General features: G+C 38.1%; 1 protein-coding gene across 14 annotated transcripts in view; it reads left to right on the top strand.

Moving 5' to 3' along the window:
- rapgef6 (Rap guanine nucleotide exchange factor (GEF) 6) overlaps positions 1–20638 on the top strand; it is a 120179-nt gene that overhangs the window by 88577 nt on the left and 10964 nt on the right. For 5 of the 14 annotated variants that reach the window (XM_055051362.1, XM_055051372.1, XM_055051371.1 and 2 more), the window contains 10 exons: positions 1380–1391; positions 2380–2537; positions 6231–6245; positions 9252–9492; positions 13139–13306; positions 13448–13663; positions 15067–15278; positions 16282–16405; positions 18231–18254; positions 19914–20134. In XM_055051362.1, the coding sequence (XP_054907337.1) occupies positions 1380–1391; positions 2380–2537; positions 6231–6245; positions 9252–9492; positions 13139–13306; positions 13448–13663; positions 15067–15278; positions 16282–16405; positions 18231–18254; positions 19914–20134 (1391 nt within the window). Of the gene's footprint in view, positions 1–1379; positions 1392–2379; positions 2538–6230; positions 6246–9251; positions 9497–13138; positions 13307–13447; positions 13664–15066; positions 15279–16281; positions 16406–18230; positions 18255–19913; positions 20135–20638 lie in introns of those variants that run through there. The other 9 variants (XM_055051365.1, XM_055051363.1, XM_055051368.1 and 6 more) reach the window with 7 other exon arrangements.

The raw sequence follows: 20638 nt of genomic DNA, 5'->3' as shown, positions 1-20638 counted from the left end.
GAGAGACAGCAGATCCTGTTCTCACCCTGTTAATTACGCAGCTAACTCACTCAACACAACACACACACGCCCACACACACACACACCCACACACTCCTGTCTCCTCCTCACTGCTGATCGAATGCTCTGATGTAAATCATTTGCATCAAACCTCGACGTTTTCTGTCTCACACCAAACATCGGATGACTGTTTGATCCAAGCTCAGCTTTCAAAGGTTCTGCACTGCCATCTATTTATCAGCTGAACTGGGATTTTCATCTCCTTTGTTCCGACTGAAGCCACATCAGGGGACTGGACGTCTGATTAAAGGGACAGGATGAGATAATAAAGCAGGTTATTGGGGCCGGTAAGAACTCGCCTGTTCCTTTCATCAGGAGGAAACGTGATAGCGCTCGTGTCTGGGTGTAAATCCAAACAATACATGAAATAAAAAACTTTTTAAATGGAGAGCAATTAAAAATAACATGTCTGCTTTCAGAAAAATACTTGAAGTTTAAATTAAAAGCTAGAATTTTCCACTTTTTAAGGCATTATGAGTTGTTAAAGTTTTATTTTTGTGGTGGAAGTTGACTCTGTTAAGTAGGTAACATTTATCTGAAAATGTTACCTCAAAGTTATTCCTGTTTCAGTTTGTGGAAAGATTTACATTACAGTGCAGTTTATTTTTTAATAATTTCTCAAACCGAATTCAACAAACCAATTTAAAATTCTCAATAAAATGGAGAAACATCAAACCATCTATTATAATTAAAACCCTTTCAATTTATTTGTTTAATGCAATATTCAAATTTCTTTTACATAAAAATAATGCAATTAATAATAATAATAACATCATCAAATTAATAACATCAGTAAATAAATAATAAAAATAAAAAATCAGATTTTCAGTGTGAAAGAAAATCTTGTTTATGTTAAAAGTTGTCGATATTTATCCATTACTGTCAGATTTACAGCTCAAAAATCTCCTAAGACTTGAGTGATTTAAGTCATTAATGTTTATGAACTAATGTGACCATTAAGATAATAATTCAACATGTCTCCTCATATTGTGAAGCCATTTATTTAATGCTGTAACCATTTCAGAGAATAATAGTGATTTGCTGATAAACCGGCCAAAGGAAACTGTAATCCTGATAGGTTTGTGACTTTGACATTTTTCTGCATTTATTTCAGCAAACATGTCGTTACTTTTCTTTCATAGTTTGGTAAAAGTAATTTGTTGTTTCTGCTGTTCGCTGTGAGCAGAAAGGAGGAAGCTTTGACGCGTTGCTGCATCTCCTCTGCAGAGCTCAGTTTCTTGTTCTTTTCAAATAATTTCCTGCCTTTCATGCGTTTTAAATGTTGTCTCTCTCCTATCTGTCTGTCTCTGCTGCTTCAGGGGCCTGTTTGGGTAAGAAGAGCTCTTGTTGTGTAATTTATTCCCCATCCTCCAAATGTGTGTCAATGTGATCAACAAGCTGCCAAACTCACCTTCATCTGCACTACAAACATGTCTAAACTGTATTTGAATATGAAAATCACATAATTTCCAGATCCTGATCAATATTAAAAATAGAATATGTTTGTATTTCCAGACGTTATTTTCCATCCTATACTTTAAATAATCTGCTGAACTCTGAATGATCTCATTGAGCCTTTTGCAATAAACATGTTTAGTCATTTTTGTTTCTTTGTAATCTGCTGCGTGTTAGCGCGCTCATCTTTCAGCCTGAAGTGCAACTCTAGCCCAACGTTTCAACAAAATAAATCCATACATCGATTCCAAAATGAGGAAATGTTTGACGTCTGTCATACATACAGTGTGTCTAATAGTCCAGCTATTAGACATACTGAGTGTTTAGGAATATTAATGACAAAAAATAAATCCAGGACTTTATTTAAACCTTTATCTTTGCTAATGATCAGTAAGATTTTCTCCTCTTTTATTGTCCAATAAATAAATCTGATCACTGATATGATGCATTCACAGTAACAGTGGTTCGGTGTTGTTTTTCCAGCTCCTTCCTTAAAGGACAATGAGTACATTTATGAAGCCACAGTAAAATCTTATCTGAACAGATTTATGATTTAAACCATAATAAAAAAAATAATAATAACTTTTTTGTTGTTGTCTTGTGAGTTTGTGTTTTCTACCCATGAATGTTTGTGCTCAGTTGCCATTTCTTTCTGTATTAATCTCAGAAAGATGATCTCTGTGAATGTTCTTGACATTGCGCCCCGGTGGACTTTTTGATTGAATCATATGTTAATATTCTCTCAGGGTGAAGCTGCTACTCTTTCCCCTTTCCTCTAAATTCATAACAAAGAGTAATTTTATCACCGCCGCCGTTATTTCATCCCTGTAATCCCGCCGCGCCTTCTCTGATTTCTCTGCGCAGTGACGGCGGCCTGGGTCAGAGTCAGGACGACAGCATCGTGGGCACCAAACAGTGTCGTCACAGCGTCGCCATCATGCCCATTCCTGGAAACTTGTCGTCAAGCAGCCCTGACCTGCTGCAGCCGGCGACCAGCGTGCTGGACTTCTCCAACCCGGCCGGTGAGGAGCAGCCAGTGAAACCGCTTCACATCACAAACCCAGAAAACACACCAGGAGCAAGCATGACAATCTGACGCACTGCAAAAACACAAAATCTCACCAAATAATGGTCTAAGTTTTAAAGAAAATATCTTAGCACACTTGAAAGAAGACAAACTAACTTAACAGTAACTTTTCAGCAAGAAATAGGAGCCTATTTTAAGTAAAAGATTCCTTAATATTGACAAAAAATGAAATTTTTCCCATGTTACAATAAATTAGGACTTTTATTTACTTTTACTTACTGATTTGGATAATTTACTAACACTGCATCTTTTATAAAACACAAAATGAACATTTACCAGGAAATATTCAAAAGCTTGTTTCCCAAAGACGAAGGAGTTTATAATCAAAGGGAAATGCAAGTTCAAAGGTTATAATATCAAAACCTCAAAATGTTTTTGTGGTGAGAAAATATGGAACATTTTATGAAATTAAAACAAATCAAACTCCTGGATATTGTCGTGATATATTATGTTGTTATCGTAGCATTGTTAGCATCAATATTATAATTAATATGTAGTAGAGTTACTATTAGTAATACAGAGAATATTGTAATTGAATATATTTATGTTGCTAAATTACTTATAAATAGCTAGAAATCATAATTATGTAGCTGTAGAAATGTTGCGCTTTAATAAGTCCATACTTCTACTCAATCCTTTCAACATTTATTAATTATTGCTCATTTTAATTGTGAATTTTATCGTTCAATAAGCTCAATTGAAATGAGGCCTTTTTATGGACATAATGGCTGAACTTTATTTTCTTCTGGTTTATTTTCGAACAGAGTGAATAGATTTGAAATCCTCCTGGATAAACCGGGTTTTTAGTGGAAACTCTGTGGATGTTCTGCAGGATGAAGATCTTTGCTCATCATTGATGGTGCTTCTCTCTGCTGCGTTTTGGGTTGTGATCCTGTTTTGTCTCACCAGTCAAAAGATTTTATCCCTGAATCCTTTGCGCTCGTCTCCATCCTCTCTGTGTTTCTTCTATCCTGGGTTTTCTAAATAGAGGTCAGTTGGGTTCGAGCTGCGAAGGCGTGTTGGTCATGTTATCAACAATTACATACATTTTTGTGACCCCACATAGTTAAAAATTACATTAAATGTATTGAAAGGTTTTTTTTATTGCACGATGATTTTATGCATACATTTAACTGTAAATCAGGACAAAATGACAAGGAAATATTGTCATAATCTTTTGACTCGTGTCATTTTAACAGTTTGCAGCAGATTCACTGTTTAGTTTATAAGCTGCAGCAACGTTTTAGTTTCTCTGCTCTCGGTAAATGAGCATGAGGAGAAAGTCGAGATAATTTCAGTGAAATGTAAAAGAGAAGCGACTGAGAGCTGAATCCTGAGAGCTGAATCCTGAGAGCTGGATCCTGAGAGCTGAATCCTGAGAGCTGGATCCTGAGAGCTGGATCCTGAGAGCTGGATCCTGAGAGCTGGATCCTGAGAGCTGAATCCTGAGAGCTGGATCCTGAGAGCTGAATCCTGAGAGCTGGATCCTGAGAGCTGGATCCTGAGAGCTGAATCCTGAGAGCTGAATCCTGAGAGCTGGATCCTGAGAGCTGGATCCTGAGAGCTGGATCCTGAGAGCTGAATCCTGAGAGCTGAATCCTGAGAGCTGGATCCTGAGAGCTGGATCCTGAGAGCTGGATCCTGAGAGCTGAATCCTGAGAGCTGAATCCTGAGAGCTGGATCCTGAGAGCTGAATCCTGAGAGCTGGATCCTGAGAGCTGAATCCTGAGAGCTGAATCCTGAGAGCTGGATCCTGAGAGCTGGATCCTGAGAGCTGGATCCTGAGAGCTGAATCCTGAGAGCTGACTGCTGCTCACAACTTTTCCTCTGGAATCTCATTAATAATACAACTAAAAAAACTTTGAAAGTAACATAAAAAGGAGCAACTTCAGCAGATTTGTGTTATATTTAGTGACAAGCTTTTGATGTGTTGATATGAAGAGAAATATAAATAAAAAATCCCAAAATGTCGGCGCATGAAGGAAACGCTCATTAAGCTGCAGCTCCTGTTACTAAGCAGGTTGTTGCTAGGCAACCAGAGTGGGTGAGTTAGTTGATGCCAGTAGCTTAGCTTAGCTTAGCTTAGCTTAGCTTAGCTTAGCTTAGCTTAGCGTGGGTTGGCAGCTAAAGTCTTTCCTCTGCCTACATTCCCCAGAATGCTGTGCGGTTCTGGATCAAAGTTCAATGAATGTAAATGTATTGCCTTTTTATATTGATCAATATATATTATTGATTTATTGCCTACAGTGCTTCAAAAAGTGAACTTTCTCACACAGCAATAGCATAAAACATCTGCTGAGATATTTAAACAACACAACTTCACACATCATTATGGGCCGTCTTTAATCTGCTCCTGTCACAAAGGTTCCTGGCTCTATAATTATAGAAACAACAGGACTCGTCGTTCTGTTATTTATGTGGATGCAGACAGAATGTCAGAGAGCAGAAAGAAAAAGGCGACATAAATTGTTAGTGACCATGATCTTAATTTATTCCACAAGCTGTAAATCTTCTCTGACAGCCTTGTAGGTGTTTTATATATGTTTTTATCACCTCCTTTCCTCTTGCTCTCCTTCCTTTTACGAAGGTTTAATCATAAACTGAAGAATTTCTTTTCTTCCCAGTATGTACTGCAGATTTGAGCATCCCTTCATTAATCACGTTAGCATAGAAACATAAAAGTTTTACCTTTTCTTTCGTTTATTTTGCCTTATTATAAATCTTTTTTTTTTGTCATTTTGTCCTTTTGTTTCACTTTGATTGTTTTTACTCAACTTTGCTTTTGCTGCAGTTTATACTTATTTTATGCACCTGCAGCATTTTTTAAATGAAATGAGGAAATCATTTGCATTTGCCCCGAATAAATAATTATAAATCAAAAATGGAACTAAAAAAATCTGGTCAGTAGAACTGAATGTTAAAAATGCTTATATCTCAAATAGTGTCCAGATTTTCCACACTTTAAATGTGCGTGCTCTTTCACTCACTGCTTATTATTTTTAACTGTCAATTTAAATGTCAGTATCAAGTAACTGAGGCTGTTTTTTACATACTTGTGTATGTTTTACATTCCTATCAATAAACTCAGATCCTAAACGTCTCAGCATATTCAGGAACCCTTTGAGTATTATTTTGAGACATGATGAGAGTTAATGGGGTCTGATTAAAAACAATTGATATTCATAACCGAAAGCTCTGAGTTGCAGTCATGCATCCTCCAACTTGTGACTCCTGATCTAGCTCATAAATCTTTGCTACAGACATCACAGTCTGTCAGTGTTTGCGAAGTAGAGCATGAATCAGAGCTCTGCTGCTTTGCAGGGCGACTGAATCCGTTTTCTGGCCATCAGGCGTTGATGTCTCGCCTGGTTTTTTGTTGTGTCGTCTCAAACGTGTAACTCTGTGTGGAGTTTTTTCTTAGATCCCCATTTCTCTGTGTTCCTCTTTCTCTGTTTCTTTCTTCCGGTGTTTTGTGATTTTAAACAGATGCTCCAGTGTCGACATGTTGAGTCATCTCTGGTTTCTGATCAGATTAACACCAGAGCAGCAGCTCTGAGAGTCTTTCCCTCATTTTGTTGCTTTCATTTGTTCTGACTGTGGTTTCTCTTTCTCCCTACTGCTTTCCCAGCTCTTGGATTGTACTGTAAGTATTTAAATACCTTCACTGCTGCTATTTGCCCAAATCTCCCTCACAGGTTGACACTTCTGAAGTCTTTCAGGTTGTAAAGAATAGTGACTTGCGTTTTTATGCAGTTCAATAAAGTTCATCAATAAGTCAAACATTGAAATTATTGTACACCCCAGCAAAGATATCACCATGAGAAGGTGGTTTCTAACATTTCAGTGGTTAGTTTAATGGTTTCCTCAGCAGAACTGGCTGGTAGAGCTTTTTGAAGGTTTGATGTGGATCATTATCTTGTTGAATTAACTCATTTTGTACAAGATTCGGGAATTGTTTTTATTAACTATACTGTAGAGCCTGAAATTAACTGGATACTCCTGGAATATCTATGTCTAACCCACAAAGAAACACGTTTTTTGTTGCAGTAGACTGAGAAGCTGGTGACCGAGAAAGAAGCACCAGCGACCAATCAATTCAGATCTAAATACAATTTGGAATTATGCAAACGATGCAAATGCAAAAACAATTCTGGTGAAAAGTTGTTTTATGGTCAGAGGATATAAATATTCACCTACAATGACAAGGAGTTAAGTTTAAATGTGACAGGATCACAGAACCAGCAGTAAAACATGGCGGTGGTAGCATAATGCTGTGGGGTGAATCTGAGACAGAATCCCTGAATCAACATGTAGAAACAAATAATCTTCCTAAAAACAACTATTAAAGACAATCACAAACAAAATAGTTCAGATAAATGATTAAAATTAATATTTAAAGGTAATTAAATAAATTACACTTACAATATTTAACTTCTTTAACATGAAATAACTATTAAATGCTTGAATGAGAACATAATATCCATTGTCCACCAATGACGCCAAAAAATTTTTCTGTTTGTGGTAAAAAGAGAGAAAAGAGAAAAACAATTAATTATGCAAATATAAATTATTTGTTGCTTTGAAAACAGTTTGAAAAAATGTCAACAAACAAAGATGCCAGGTAGGAATATTCCCATTAAGCAAATCCATTTCCAAAAGTCTCTGTTGACCTGATGCTCCAGTAGATCTGTTTATTAACTGGATGAGAGCAACACCTGTCCTCCTGCATTCAGGTCAAGTGTGCAGCAGTGGATTAAATGTAATTATCCCTCCTCCTTTTCACAGGATATAATAGGCGGATTTTTATCTGAGAGCTTTTCACACTTTAATCACAAGTCATCACAGCTTATAAGACATTTTGCCTGCACTCTGCTGGCTGTGAGCACATGCAGCTTTCAGTTAACTGCTGCAAAATACTCAGAGCCATTCATCTGTCACAAACAGTAAATGTTATGTTATTGATAGAGCTTATGGTCTGCAAAGTGGCTGTTTATCTGCAAGAAAAAGGGCCAATGTCAAAATTTTGATATGTCCTATTTCCCCTGAACGAGCCATGAAAGTGAACTGGAGGTTAAAGCTGATTAGTTGCTTCTGAATTATTCAGCTACACAAAGAAAACATAAATGAGCCTGGAAATAAATTACAATTATGAAAGTCAGAGAGAAGATCATTCAAGCTGCTTTCACACTAGCTGACGTATGGCCTATGTTGATGTATCAAAAAACATATTTTATATATTGAAACATTACGTCCTGACGCGTTTATGCAGTTTGTTTTCTCTGTTTTAGTGTTGGCTCTGCAGCTTCATCGGAGCTTCATCAACATGACGTCTCCACCTGGTTTAAGGCTTTTTATACACAACCCATAAAATATCCAGCTGCTCAGTTAATTATTCAGCTCCACTCTCTGCTGAGGTTGAATGGATTTTCATCAGTGTAGACAGAGCATCTGCTTAGCTTAGCATGGAATTAGATTTTTCTATTGGTTGATTGCTACAACATTTCAGTTTTATAACATTTGTGTAGCTGGACATGTAATCCAAACAGACTCAATAATTTCTCTTTGCATGATTTATTGCTTTTTGATTTTTTTCTCTTTATACCAAAGACTGGATGATAAAAATCTTCAGTTTGGTGTTTTGATCTCAAATAGCCCTTTTTCTGAAGGACAGTTTTGTTTACATTCATTTTATTATTTTTTTCTGTTTTTAATTAAAATGTCTTCCAGTTCCAGCGTTAAGGGTTCATTAGAGTTAAAGGTTATGGATCTCTGAGAAAGTATTCTTTCTTTATTGTTACTATTTTTCATTAGTAATCTTTGAGTTTGGTATCAAAACAACAATATTACCATTTGTCACTATAAGTTTTGGGACAATTTATCATGGCATTCAATATTCTGATTCGAGTATCAAGATAATCTTCAGTTTTGCATAAATAAATGAGAGGAAGCCTAAAATAAAAGAGAAACTGCATCTTTATCTGTTCTTGGAGGATAAATAGGAGAAACTGAAGGATCAATTTTACGGCTCCCTAAACAAGCAGGATGATTGATTATCTGCTTTTACTGCAACTGTATTGTTATTGGTTTTGCCTTTGGCAGCTTGTTTGTATCATGTGCTGCTGCTGTAATGATGGTAATAAAGGTTTTGCCATCCAAACACTCAGACTCTGCAGCCATGTCGTTATCTGGCTCTATCTCTGTCTTTAAGTAATGGACCTTAGCATCCTCCATAATACAGAACATTTATATTATCTAAAACACACTGGTGTGTAAGTATTTGGTAGCTATGCTAGTAATTGCTAACAGTTAAGCTTTGTAGGTTTTGATTAACAGTATTCTGGTTTTATTCCTTTTTTTACCAAAAGGTAAAGCCTCTTTATTTCAAATTAAGAGCTCTTGAATCTGAGTTTTATGTTTTGCTGCAGTTTTAACTACCACTGTCACAATAACAAACTTTACTGGACAATAAATTGTCCTAGAAGTTATTGCAATTAACAATAATATTGTAGTTTGAGACAATTTTCAAGAGACAGACTTGGGTTTAAGTTAAATCTACATATATAACACAACTCTGAGGGTTTGCAAATAATTGTTGGAGCTTCACTCATTAATTTTCATGTCTATTTGCTCCTTTCTTCCGTCTCTGCAGACATCCCAGACCAGGTTATCCGCGTGTTCAAGGCGGACCAGCAGAGCTGCTACATCATCATCAGCAAGGACACAACAGCCAAGGACGTCGTCACCCACACTGTCAACGAGTTCGGCCTCCTGGCGGCGTCGGAGACCTACTCCCTGTGCGAGGTGTCCGTCAGCCCGGAGGGGGTCATCAAGCAGCGCCGGCTTCCCGACCAGCTCTCCAAACTGGCCGATCGCATTCAGCTCAACGGCAGGTGAGCAAACAGGAAGTTTAAGCTGCGGTTGGGGTTTGTTTCCCAGAGCTAGCATGGTTCTGTTGGACTTTGGAGCATTTGTGCTTCTTCATAAGCCAGAAATACAGTTGCAGCATAATTTTTTATAAAAATACTTTTCTTTTTTTACATAAGAATGATTGAAGCATGGAAATCAAGCAAAGTCCAAACAGCTGAAAACGTTATTTCAGAAGATGCTCATCACTGCATATCAATATGAGTAATAAATGTCACTGATAATGTTGCTATTTCACAAAGCTAGGAATGAAACTGAATTATTTATTCTCAAAAGAACTTAATAGTGAATTCCTAAATTCAGTATTATAGATGTAAAATAAGTTCATGTTTCTTCCACTATTGTTCTTCTGTTGTTTGCTTCAGTCTTTGTATATAAGTTTGTTTATTCTGTGCTAACTAGCTGGAGGAAAGACCCGCCTCCTGGCTCTGATTGGTGCTTTCTGGTTAGAACTGGGAGCACTGGGACAAAGTAAAGGAGTTTTTTTTCACAGATTGTCTCTTCACATACAGTTTCAACAAATGTGTAAAAATATTTTTTATTAAAGTTACATTCTGCAGCTTTAAAGGATGAGGAGACAAATCAGTCTGAGAAAATGACTTAAATCTTAATCCACAGTGAAAAAAAGGAAGGAGCTGGAAGCAAACCACAGACTTTCAGATTACAGACTGGAGCCTTTTGAACGCTTTCATGAATAACCAAAAGCAGATGTATGACATAAAACATTCAGTCATCAGCTTTTTCTTCCTTTTTCTTGACAGTTTATTTCAAGATTGTCTGGAATAGCAGAAGTTTAAACAGCCCTGTGTAATCTTACATTTTTGTCTTGTATCATCCGTATCTTTCACGCTGCGGCTCCAGACTTCATGCAGTCTGCATGAGATTAGCCGTGTTAGGAAGCAGATCATGTCCCGCGACATGGCAGATTAAATCCTTCCTGAGGACACCGGCTGATTTATTTCATTCACTTAACATTTTTTGGCTCCACAACATGAATACAAACTCCATCTGTTGAACTGAAATACAGTCTGTCAGAAATATAACTAATGTAACTCTTTTTTGTTCGTCTCAGGTTGACAGACACACGTATGCTCACTGTATTTATTCTAACAAAATAAATAAAATTCAGTAAATAACCCTAAACAAAACATTGTCTCCCAATGAGCAGTCAGCGGCAGTTATAAAGTTAAACATAAGTAAAATTAATAAAACATTAATGATGAGTTAAAATATACACAACATGGAAACATTACTCATGAAAGACCATGTATGTTTAAATTTGTCTAAAATATGTTGAGATATAAAGAAACCGCGGCGCTGATGCACAGTCGCTAACGGCAACAGAGAAAAGGGGCGGAGCCAGTTACTGGTTGCTATGGTAACCACCAGCCGTAGCAAAAGTTAATTAAACTTCTGCACCGAACATGAATGTGAAGAATAAAAACAACTTTACATCCATAACATTAAAATCAAACCTTTTCTATCGTCATAATCACAAATTTCTCCTGTTTTTCAGTCGGACCTTTTTCAGCTCACTGAAAGTCAGATTTCTTCCTCTTCTTGTGTCCTTTCCATGTGAAACCCAGCAGAAAGGTTGGAGTGGAGCAGCAGATGCTGCCTCCTCCATTACTTTTTCACAGTTTTCCCGTCTCTCCTCCCCCTCCTGTCTGAGGGTCCCTCGTCGGTCCCCTCCCAGCAAGGCTGGCATGAATTTTTCATCCTCTGTCAGGGCGGAGGCCTCTGCAGGCAGCATGGCATGTATGGAATTATTCATACAGCCTCATGCTAACGTTCCTAATACAATTCAGACACTTCTTTGGCACAACTGAGCATATCTAAAGCTGTACACAAATAAAAAAATACACAACGCATGTTTTTCAGAAGCTTCAGTTTTGCATTTATGGTTGATACAGAGGCTTTGGTGGCGTCTGTCGCTGCGATTTGTAGCGTCAGCAGTGTGTGCGCTCACAGCCACCAGCAGAAGTTCCCGTTTAGCAGAAACGTTTGGGAGCGCTGTGTCTCTACGACTTTGCATCCGCCGTCCTCCAGACTCCAGCGCTCTGCTGCTGGTGATTGACAGCAGCTCAGGGAGTGGCAGGCTGAGCCAATCGCAGGCCTTCTGCACCCTGTCAGCGTGCACACACACACACACACACACACACACACACACACACACACACACACACACACACACACACACACACACACACACACACACACACACACACACACACACACAGAGTGTTTCCATTGGGTATTTCCCAAAGATTGCGCTGATTCTGTTTGTTTATCTTTAATTTAGTCTCGTCTGCTGTCCTCATCCTTTCTTATCAAACTCTGCTCTCTTCTTTGTTTGCCTTCATTGATCCAGTCTTTGTTTTGGTTTTTCTTGGCCAAATATCTCCTCTGCTTATCAGTTACAGTGCATTAAATCAGCAAATTCACATCAATACCATAATCTTACATTGAACATATTTGAAATTATCCAACCTATAATTTCACTACTTTTTCTTACTGTTAATTTTTTTTTTCATTCTTATTTTTTTCAGTTTATGAAGATTTTTAGGATTTTTTTTATTAATAATTAACAAGTTACCCAGTTGGTGAGAAGCCACATTAGACTAATTACCACTAAGGGAAGTGAAAAACGGCATCAAGGAGCGGCATGGCGGGTTTATAAATCTCCATGGCAACTATTACCTGCCATCAGAAGGTCAAATAATGGAAACATGTTGAGATTCAGCAAGTTAAAACTAAGACAGAGCATTTTGCCAACACACTTCTCAAGATCAATACATAGAGAAACTCTTTATCCTCTGAAAAGTACAGTAGAGTGTCTGTGATGCTGTGGGCTTACCTCCCTGTTTGTAAGAAAATGCTGCTGCAGTAAATCTAATGGCTTAAGGCTTTTCAAACACTGTCGCTTGTGGCCACCAAGCTAAATGTTGCTCTGTTGACCTCGTTTCACGTCTTGTGTTTTATGGGCAAATTTAGCTCAGTCACAACACAACCTGTTGCTCCGTTTTCCAGCTTCTCTGTCAGCATTATTGTGCAATTTAGTCTCAGGTCTGTGCCAAAACACTTCACTGCTGGAGAGAGCCCACTCCAGGCCCTGAATCCTCAGGGGTCTGCGCTCCAGGCTGCCTGCATTACGGCTCCATTAGACGAAGGTTTAGATTTATAAACACTGCAGCGTCTAGAGGAAGAGATGTCCTGCTGGTGAACGCTGGCGATCAGGAGAATCAAACTCAGCTTCATTTGATCAGAAATCTGAATGTTCTTGAAGGGCCGTTGTGCCAGAATGTATTGATAAAACCCTTTTAACTGTTAAAATATTGACACCAGTTCCTCCTGGATTTTATGTTTGTTTTTGTGGTTTTTTGCAAATCCACATATTTTGGGATGCTAATTTAGAAATATTGGTTAGGAATTTTTCTGATATTTTTGCTAATGTATGATGTTAAAATTCATTGAGAAAATATTCTTCAATGGACTTTAAGTCCCTGAAAAGATTAAACGTTACGCAGCTTGAAAAAGGGCAAATAACGATGGATTTGGAGAGTATTTCAGGTAAATGATCTACCTCACTGTCTCACTGGTGTTTCCCTCCAGATACTACCTGAAGAACAACATGGAGACGGAGACGTTGTGTTCAGATGACGATGCTCAGGATCTCCTCAGGGAGAGTCAGATCTCCCTGCTGCAGCTCAGCACCATGGAGGTCGCTGCCCAGCTGTCAATGAGAGACTTTGAACTCTTCAGGAACATCGAGTCCACAGAGTAGGCAGTTTGTGATTAATATACCTATAACACTCTAGGTGACTGCCAAAAAATAAAGACGTTTAAAGTACCAAATATATGGCAAAATGTAGAAATTGTTGGATCACACAGATTGTTTTGTCTCCTTGTTCCTGGTGCCAGGTATGTGGAGGACTTGTTCAAGCTGGACTCGTCTGCTGGGTGTACGAACCTGAAACAGTTTGAGGAGGTGATAAACCAGGAGACCTTCTGGGTGGCTACTGAGATCCTGAAAGAGCCAAACACCCTGAAGAGGATGAAGACCATCAAGCACTTCATCAAGATCGCTCTGCACTGCAGGGAGTGCAAGAACTTCAACTCTATGTTCGCCATCATCAGGTGAGTTCAGCCACCGCAGGTAGGCCTGATGAGGCCTGCTGGTCGTTTTAACTGGGAAACATCTGGTAGGGAAAACACCACAACACTCTTTAGTGTGGAAGTTGTTAGAGTGGGAAGTTGTTAGAGTGGGAAGAAGACTCAAAGTTGGATATTTTTAGTGAGTCAGCAAGTCAGAGGAAGCAAAACAGTGAAAGAAGCTGATCAACCTGATCAACTGGGTATGAAAACAAGCTGCCTCACACAGGACGTCATTTTTTCCTAGGCTGAGATCAAATTCACCCAAAACGGACTTCAGTAGATAACAGGAATAATTGTGAAAAAAATTAGCCAGCTTAGCCAGGTAAACTTGATAATTGCTAATGGAAGATACAATAGCCTCCACCCTCACACACACACGCGCGCGCGCACACACACACACACACACACACACAGTGTGACGTCACCTATTCTTCTACAATGAAATGCCACAAAGTCAAATATTGTGATTACTGACAAAAATCTGATCAAAGCTTCACAAATACTGAAAATCAGCCACAAAATCACTTTAAAACTCCAGAACTGATTTCTTAAACCATTTTTCTGGAGTGTTTGTTAAAAAACACTAGTAAAGGTTTTATCAAAACATCTAATTTACCTAACTTTCTGATTACTGAATGTTTTAATAATTATGAATCTGTTAGGTGTTGAACTGTGTGAGTATCAGTCTGAGCTTGCAGCAGCTGATCCTTTGTTCACGGCGGTGAACAGAGGAGTCTGACCTCCATGACCCCTCACACTGCTGCTCACAGCAGGATCTCTTGGTGCATATGGCTCTCTGATGCTTAACCTGCCCGGTGACAGGGGCACATCTGCCACTGCACAGCAAACACAACGTGTGGCAGTCTGAAATACAAACCACACTAGTCTCACCCTCAGAATATTACAGAATAAAATGCATTTGGATTGTAGGAATGTTTATCACATGAAATAAGATCTCAAGCAAATATTTTCAGAATCTATATTCCTGCTTAGAAACAGTGTTCAGATTTATCTTCCATAAAAACAAAGTATGGATCCGCAAAGAACCTCACAAAGAACATGCTGATGTATTATTGTGAATTAGTTTTTTAAAGGAAGGATGCCACAATTAGATTAACCAAAAATGTTTAACTGGACCAATTTCTAATAATTTACCAGTATTTAAAATTTAGAAAAAAAACCCTCCCATATTCCAAAGAAGATTATACCAGAATGTGGGTTTTGCATTATTGCAGCAGAAATATATTTTCTGCTTTGTGAACTGCTTTTTTAAAATGTTTTTACTGATATAATTACAGTTCACAGTAACCCAGTTTCCTTGTGATTGTGAACTGACTGGCTGGTAGAAGTGACTCCCTGTCTAAGCGTCCCTCTCTCCTGCACAGCGGGCTGAACTTGGCGCCGGTGGCTCGACTGCGGAGCTCGTGGGAGAAATTGCCCAGTAAGTATGAGAAGCTCTTTGAGGACCTGCAGGACGTTTTTGACCCGTCCAGGAACATGGCCAAGTACCGCAACGTGCTGAGCAGCCAAAGCATGCAGCCGCCCATCATCCCACTGTTTCCTGTGGTCAAGAAGGACCTCACCTTCCTGCATGAAGGTAGGAAAACTTGGTGAAGTTTCTGTCTGGTTTAGCTGGAAACAGAAGTCTGTTGGAGGTTCGCATTAAAAACACAAACTTTATTTTGTTTTCACCAGATTTTAGGCGATAGGCCAACATAAACTGATCTATAATTATGACTGGGCAAAAAAACCTGAAAAGTTAGTAAAATTTGCCAATGCACAGATTGGCTGGCGTTTACAAAGCAGCCAATCCAGGAGCACCATTTGTTTTCCTCGGTGCTGATTGGCTGTAGGTGTTAGCCAGAGTTTAATAGTAATTACATTTACTTGAGAAATCTTTGTGAAAAAAATGACTTTTCTGAGTATTTTACTTTTATTTGATTAATTTCATTATAAAGTGTCTGTACTCTCACTTGAGTAAAATTTCTGGATTTTCTACCCCTGTGCAGAACAGCAAGGAAAGTTTCCATTGTGCACATTGGTGCAAATATAAGGCTTATTTGGATTTTATACCACTAAAATAGGAAGTTGTACAGAGTTAGTTCTAGCTAAATAAACAAAACAGGGTTGACTAATCATTTTGCTCCATTACCTGTGCAGCGTAAAGTCAAACTTAGGCTACAGTGAACCTGCTTCTGCTTCCCCATCCTATATTTGGAAGCTACCAGGTCAGTCAGGTTAGAAAAACTTCATCTATCTGGCATTTTCTGCCAAAACAGAAAGTTGTCTCAATTTTGAAAGTTTCAAAAATAAATACTGCTTTCCAAAAATAAAGTGTTAAAAACAGGAATCTTGATCTCCTGCAACAATGACTAGAGAGGCTAGCATCTCTTTATTTTACGTTTCAAGAGCCCCAGAATATGAACGTTTCATAAAACGCTGACAGCGAGTTAAATTGGTTTGCTTGTCTGCGTGTGTGTGTGTGTGTGTGTGTGTGTGTGTGTGTGTGTGTGTGCGTGTGTGCGTGTGTGTGTGTGTGTGTGTGTGTGTGTGTGTGTGTGTGTGTGTGTGTGTGTGTGTGTGTGCCTGCTTCATCCCAGGCAACGACTCCAACGTTGACGGCCTTGTGAACTTTGAGAAGCTGAGGATGATCGCGAAGGAGATCAGACATGTGGTGCGGATGACCTCGGCCAACATGGACCCCGCCCTCATGTTCAGACAGAGGTTAGTTGCCATTTATTCATCACTCTACTGTTGCTTCCTTTTATTTTGCTTCAGTCTTGTTGTTGGGGCCAGTTTTCAGACCTCAAGAGCATTTTAGGTGAGTCAGATTTTATTCAATTTGTTGTTAACTTACAGAAATAATCAGCCAAACTGCAGGTTTTATTGAAAGTCTAGAGATTCCCTCAAAGCTGCTTTATGTAACTTTTATAAATAAGATGTTTTATATAATCTGTGAAAAGATCCTCTTCCTCCATGAGCTACTATTGCTGTCTGAAGAAATGCACCAAAAACAACCAATCACAGCAAAGGGGTGGGCCTTAGCGCTGCCAATCAACATCATTTATGGATTGCCAAATATGTTAGTAATCAAGAAACACCTCATCGTTACAGAAAACTGTTTATCTGCCATCATGGGTGGCTATGCTAACTAGCCTTAGCATAGCTAGGTTCTGTTAGCTCAGGGTCTCCAAACCTTTTGGGCCAAAATTGTAGACTTAAAAAAAATTGCAGCCCAAAAGAAAAAAAACAACCCAAAATTAAGCAAATAAAGTCGCTTGATATTTTTTGTTGAGCCAAACTTTTAAACTGATTTTTATGACTGTGTATTGGGACTATTTTAGATTTTAAAAAAGGAGAAAATTTCCTCCAAAAATTCAGAAATTTTGTAGAAATTGTGAACCCAGACTTTTTTTTTCAAAATTTTAAAAAATTATTTGACTTTCTTTTTATTTTCAAAATTGTTTTGAAAATTTTTGACTTTTCAAAAAAAAAAAAAATCTAATTCAAAATTTTTTTAGATGTTTTGTAGAAAAAATATTTGTCAAAAATGTCTGTGATTACTCAAAGTTTTATGGCTGAAATGTACTACTTTTAATTTTTTTTCTACAATGGCAATAATATAAAGCGGACATCTAGTTTTCAGTTTGTTTTGAATACATTTATTTTCAGTAATAAGAACAGGATTTGGGTCATTTCTTTCAAAACGCTTGCTATATTTAGCCAAGATTACGTAAAAACAATACCTCTGTGTTAGCTTCAGTGAAACATAGAGCAAGGGGAGGAGGAGAGGATTGATTGATGGCACTAAGTCCCGCCTCCTGGCTCTAATTGGTTGTAATAGGAGCTCAGTTTTTCCAGACTCATAAACTGTCACAACATAGTGAAACAGTTACATCCTGCAGCTTTCAGCTTGTTTATCTTTAAACCTTCCTCCTGTTCACCATCAGATTGGAGGAAAAATCCTCAGAGTGTTGAAGTGTGAAGGTTGATGTTTGGTTTACTTCTGAAACCTAAAACCAAAGAAATGTTGGCAAAAAGGGAAACACGGCTACCATACATCCTCCAGCCAACCTGGATCCCTCAGCTGTGGGATCAGGCGCACGCTCAGCGTCTTGTCCAATCAATTCCCTTCGCTTCCTTCCCTGGTCATGTTTGGGTTGCAGTTGTTAACTGGATTGTGATGCAGATTGGAAGTGGAGGTGGAATTGATGACAGCTGCTGCGTGTAGCTGGTGTCACTCAGTTTGTTGTGCGTCTGTCACAGTCTGTCACTGCTGCGGTGCATGACTGCCCCCTGCAGACACTTTTGTCTTACTACACGTTCAGGAAATCCTGTCAATAAATTCTGTAAATCAAAATATCAAAACACACTTTTTGGGTTGATGAGGGGAGAATGTCCCACATGTGGTGTCCTCCCATCTCCAGTCATTTCCTGTTTGTTTGTGGTGGCATGAAGTCTACATAAGTCCTGTCTCCACCTCCACTCCTCCCAAATCGTTAAACTTGTCTTTAAGTCACGCTTCAATCTTCACGCCTCTTGCTTGCAGGAAGAAGAGGTGGAAGAGTTTAGGGTAAGTTGTGGCCCGGTTTCCAGTTTTTAACCCAGTTCCAGTCTGGACCGGCTGAAATTTTGTCCACCCTGCATAAGACTCTGCATGTGTCCCTTTTTCTGTGTCTGTGTGATTAACCTCCCCATGTGCATTTGCGGTGCTCATCCACATGAATCCATTGATCTCCCATTAATTATCTGCCATGTTCATAAGACTCTGAAGTCACATAGTAGCTTGTAATGGTGCTTTCTAAATGTGTTATGATGCATATTCTTATGCAGTCATATCCACCAAAGTCTTCCTCACATCATTGCAACCCTGAAATGTGCCGTTTGTTTAAGATGTCAGACATTCAGTTAGTATTTTATTCTGAAAATCTTGTCCTAAAGTTTAACCTTACAGGCTTATTCAAAGTTCTTGTTCACCTTTTTTATAGTAGAGCCATAAAATGCATTGTATTTCATTTGAATTTACTTTGATAGACAAAAAAAATAAGATCTCCAAATATGGTTTGATTTGATTTGATTACTTTATTGCACAGACTCGTGGTTCTTTTTATGCATTTCTCTTATTCTTTTAAAATGAACTAAAAATTGATGTTCACTGATGTTTTCCATCCAGTCTGACTGAGTTTTAGCAATTTCTACAAAAAAAAGAAAATTTGACAAAATATTTAGTCTGTGGATGTCCAAAACTTCTCGAGAGGTTCCCTAAGGAATTAAACTCAAATCAATAATTATTGGTTAGTCTCTTGTTTTGAATATTTTAAATAATCCCAATCTGGTGGCCTGACCTTTCCTCTGTTATCCAGGGTTTTCTCTACACACCATTTTTTTTATTTTTGAGCAGTTATAAGGAAAGGTAGAGAAACCTGAAACTGCTGCTGCGCAAGTTACTCAAGGGACTGTTGCTAGGTGACTGTTGCTAGGTAGCCAAAGAGTGAGTGAGCTGCTTATTGAATATTTGATCGAGCGTATTACCTACTGACATTGATCGATGTTGTTACTGATTTATTGTCCATATTAGCTCTAATACAAACTTTTAGTCTTTATTTGTGAATAAGTAATTTTCTGTCATATTTACAATTTGAAGTTTTTTGATTTTTCCCCAAATTAAACTAATTTCTATCTATCATTAGATAGAAACTCCTAGTCCTAAAGTCCAAAAGAAAAATTGGAAAATGCTGGAAACTCCACATCAGCCCAGCAAATTAGTCACTAAATCAACTGGTTTAGATGGTTTAGTCACTAAACCAGTTTCTCTGGCAGCTGTTCGTAAAAATGGAAAGCAAAATAAACTATTTCAAGCATTTGCAAATACTATTTGACTCTGGTTTGTGTTTGCATCTCCACATCTGCATCTCCACATTGAGTATTCTGCATCTTGTGTTTCCTAACCCTTTTTGCCTCCATTGGACAGAATGTCCCGCTGTTCTGCACTGTCAGCATGGCGCATAAGGGGGCGCTGCCGCTCTCCCCAGTTGCATGGTCCCGTTTTAAACTGCTGTGCTACAAAACAGATTTTCAGATTTTACTGAAGTGTTTTTCTGTTTGAACTCAGTGATTTTATTTTGCCTCCCGTTTCCTTCACTTTCTTTATCCTCTGAATCCTCTCCAATCTCAATCTTCTTCCATTAATTCTCTTTCCCTCCATCTTCACTGTCTCTTCCTCCTCTATCAGGTCTTTGAGTCAAGGCAGCACCAACTCCAACATCCTGGACGTTCAGGGTGGAGCCCATAAGAAGCGCGTGCGCCGCAGCTCCCTCCTGAACGCCAAAAAGCTTTACGAAGACGCTCAGATGGCCCGCAAGGTGAAGCAGTACCTGTCGAACCTGACGGTGGAGACGGATGAGGACAAACACCAAATCATGTCCCTGCAGTGTGAACCATCTTACAACACATGTGAGTTAAACACTGATTTAAACTAAATGTTTCTACACTATTAGTATAAACTGGGCAGGACCAAAACTGACATAATTAATAATAATCAATAATAATTCTAAAAATGTATTAGCAAAAATACATTAATCTATTATTAATTGCTAATTAATGAAAAAATATATTTTTCATATAATTCTAAAAAATATATTTTTATTAATTAAAAATAATAAGTTATTTTTAATTAATTAAAATAATTTATTTTATTTGCATTGTGGTTTAAAATATATTTTTTGTTTTCCTTATACAAACATTTTGCCAGAAAATACACATCTATTTTTTTTCTTAAACATGTTTTGTCCACTTTGTTTTATATATATATATTTAAAAGGAAAAGACAAAAATGCATATTTCTGCTTTTATTTTTTGCTTCTGATTCAGGTCTGCAGTTTTGCGTTTTGTCTCAATAAACTAGACGTTAAAGTATAAAAGTTGTTTGTATCTCAGGTGAATCAGTGTGAACCTAAA

The sequence above is a fragment of the Poeciliopsis prolifica genome, unplaced genomic scaffold, assembly GCF_027474105.1.
Source record: "Poeciliopsis prolifica strain line A6 unplaced genomic scaffold, Auburn_PproV2 SCAFFOLD033, whole genome shotgun sequence".
Taxonomy (NCBI): domain Eukaryota; kingdom Metazoa; phylum Chordata; class Actinopteri; order Cyprinodontiformes; family Poeciliidae; genus Poeciliopsis; species Poeciliopsis prolifica.
This window is presented reverse-complemented; position numbering and strand designations above follow the sequence as displayed.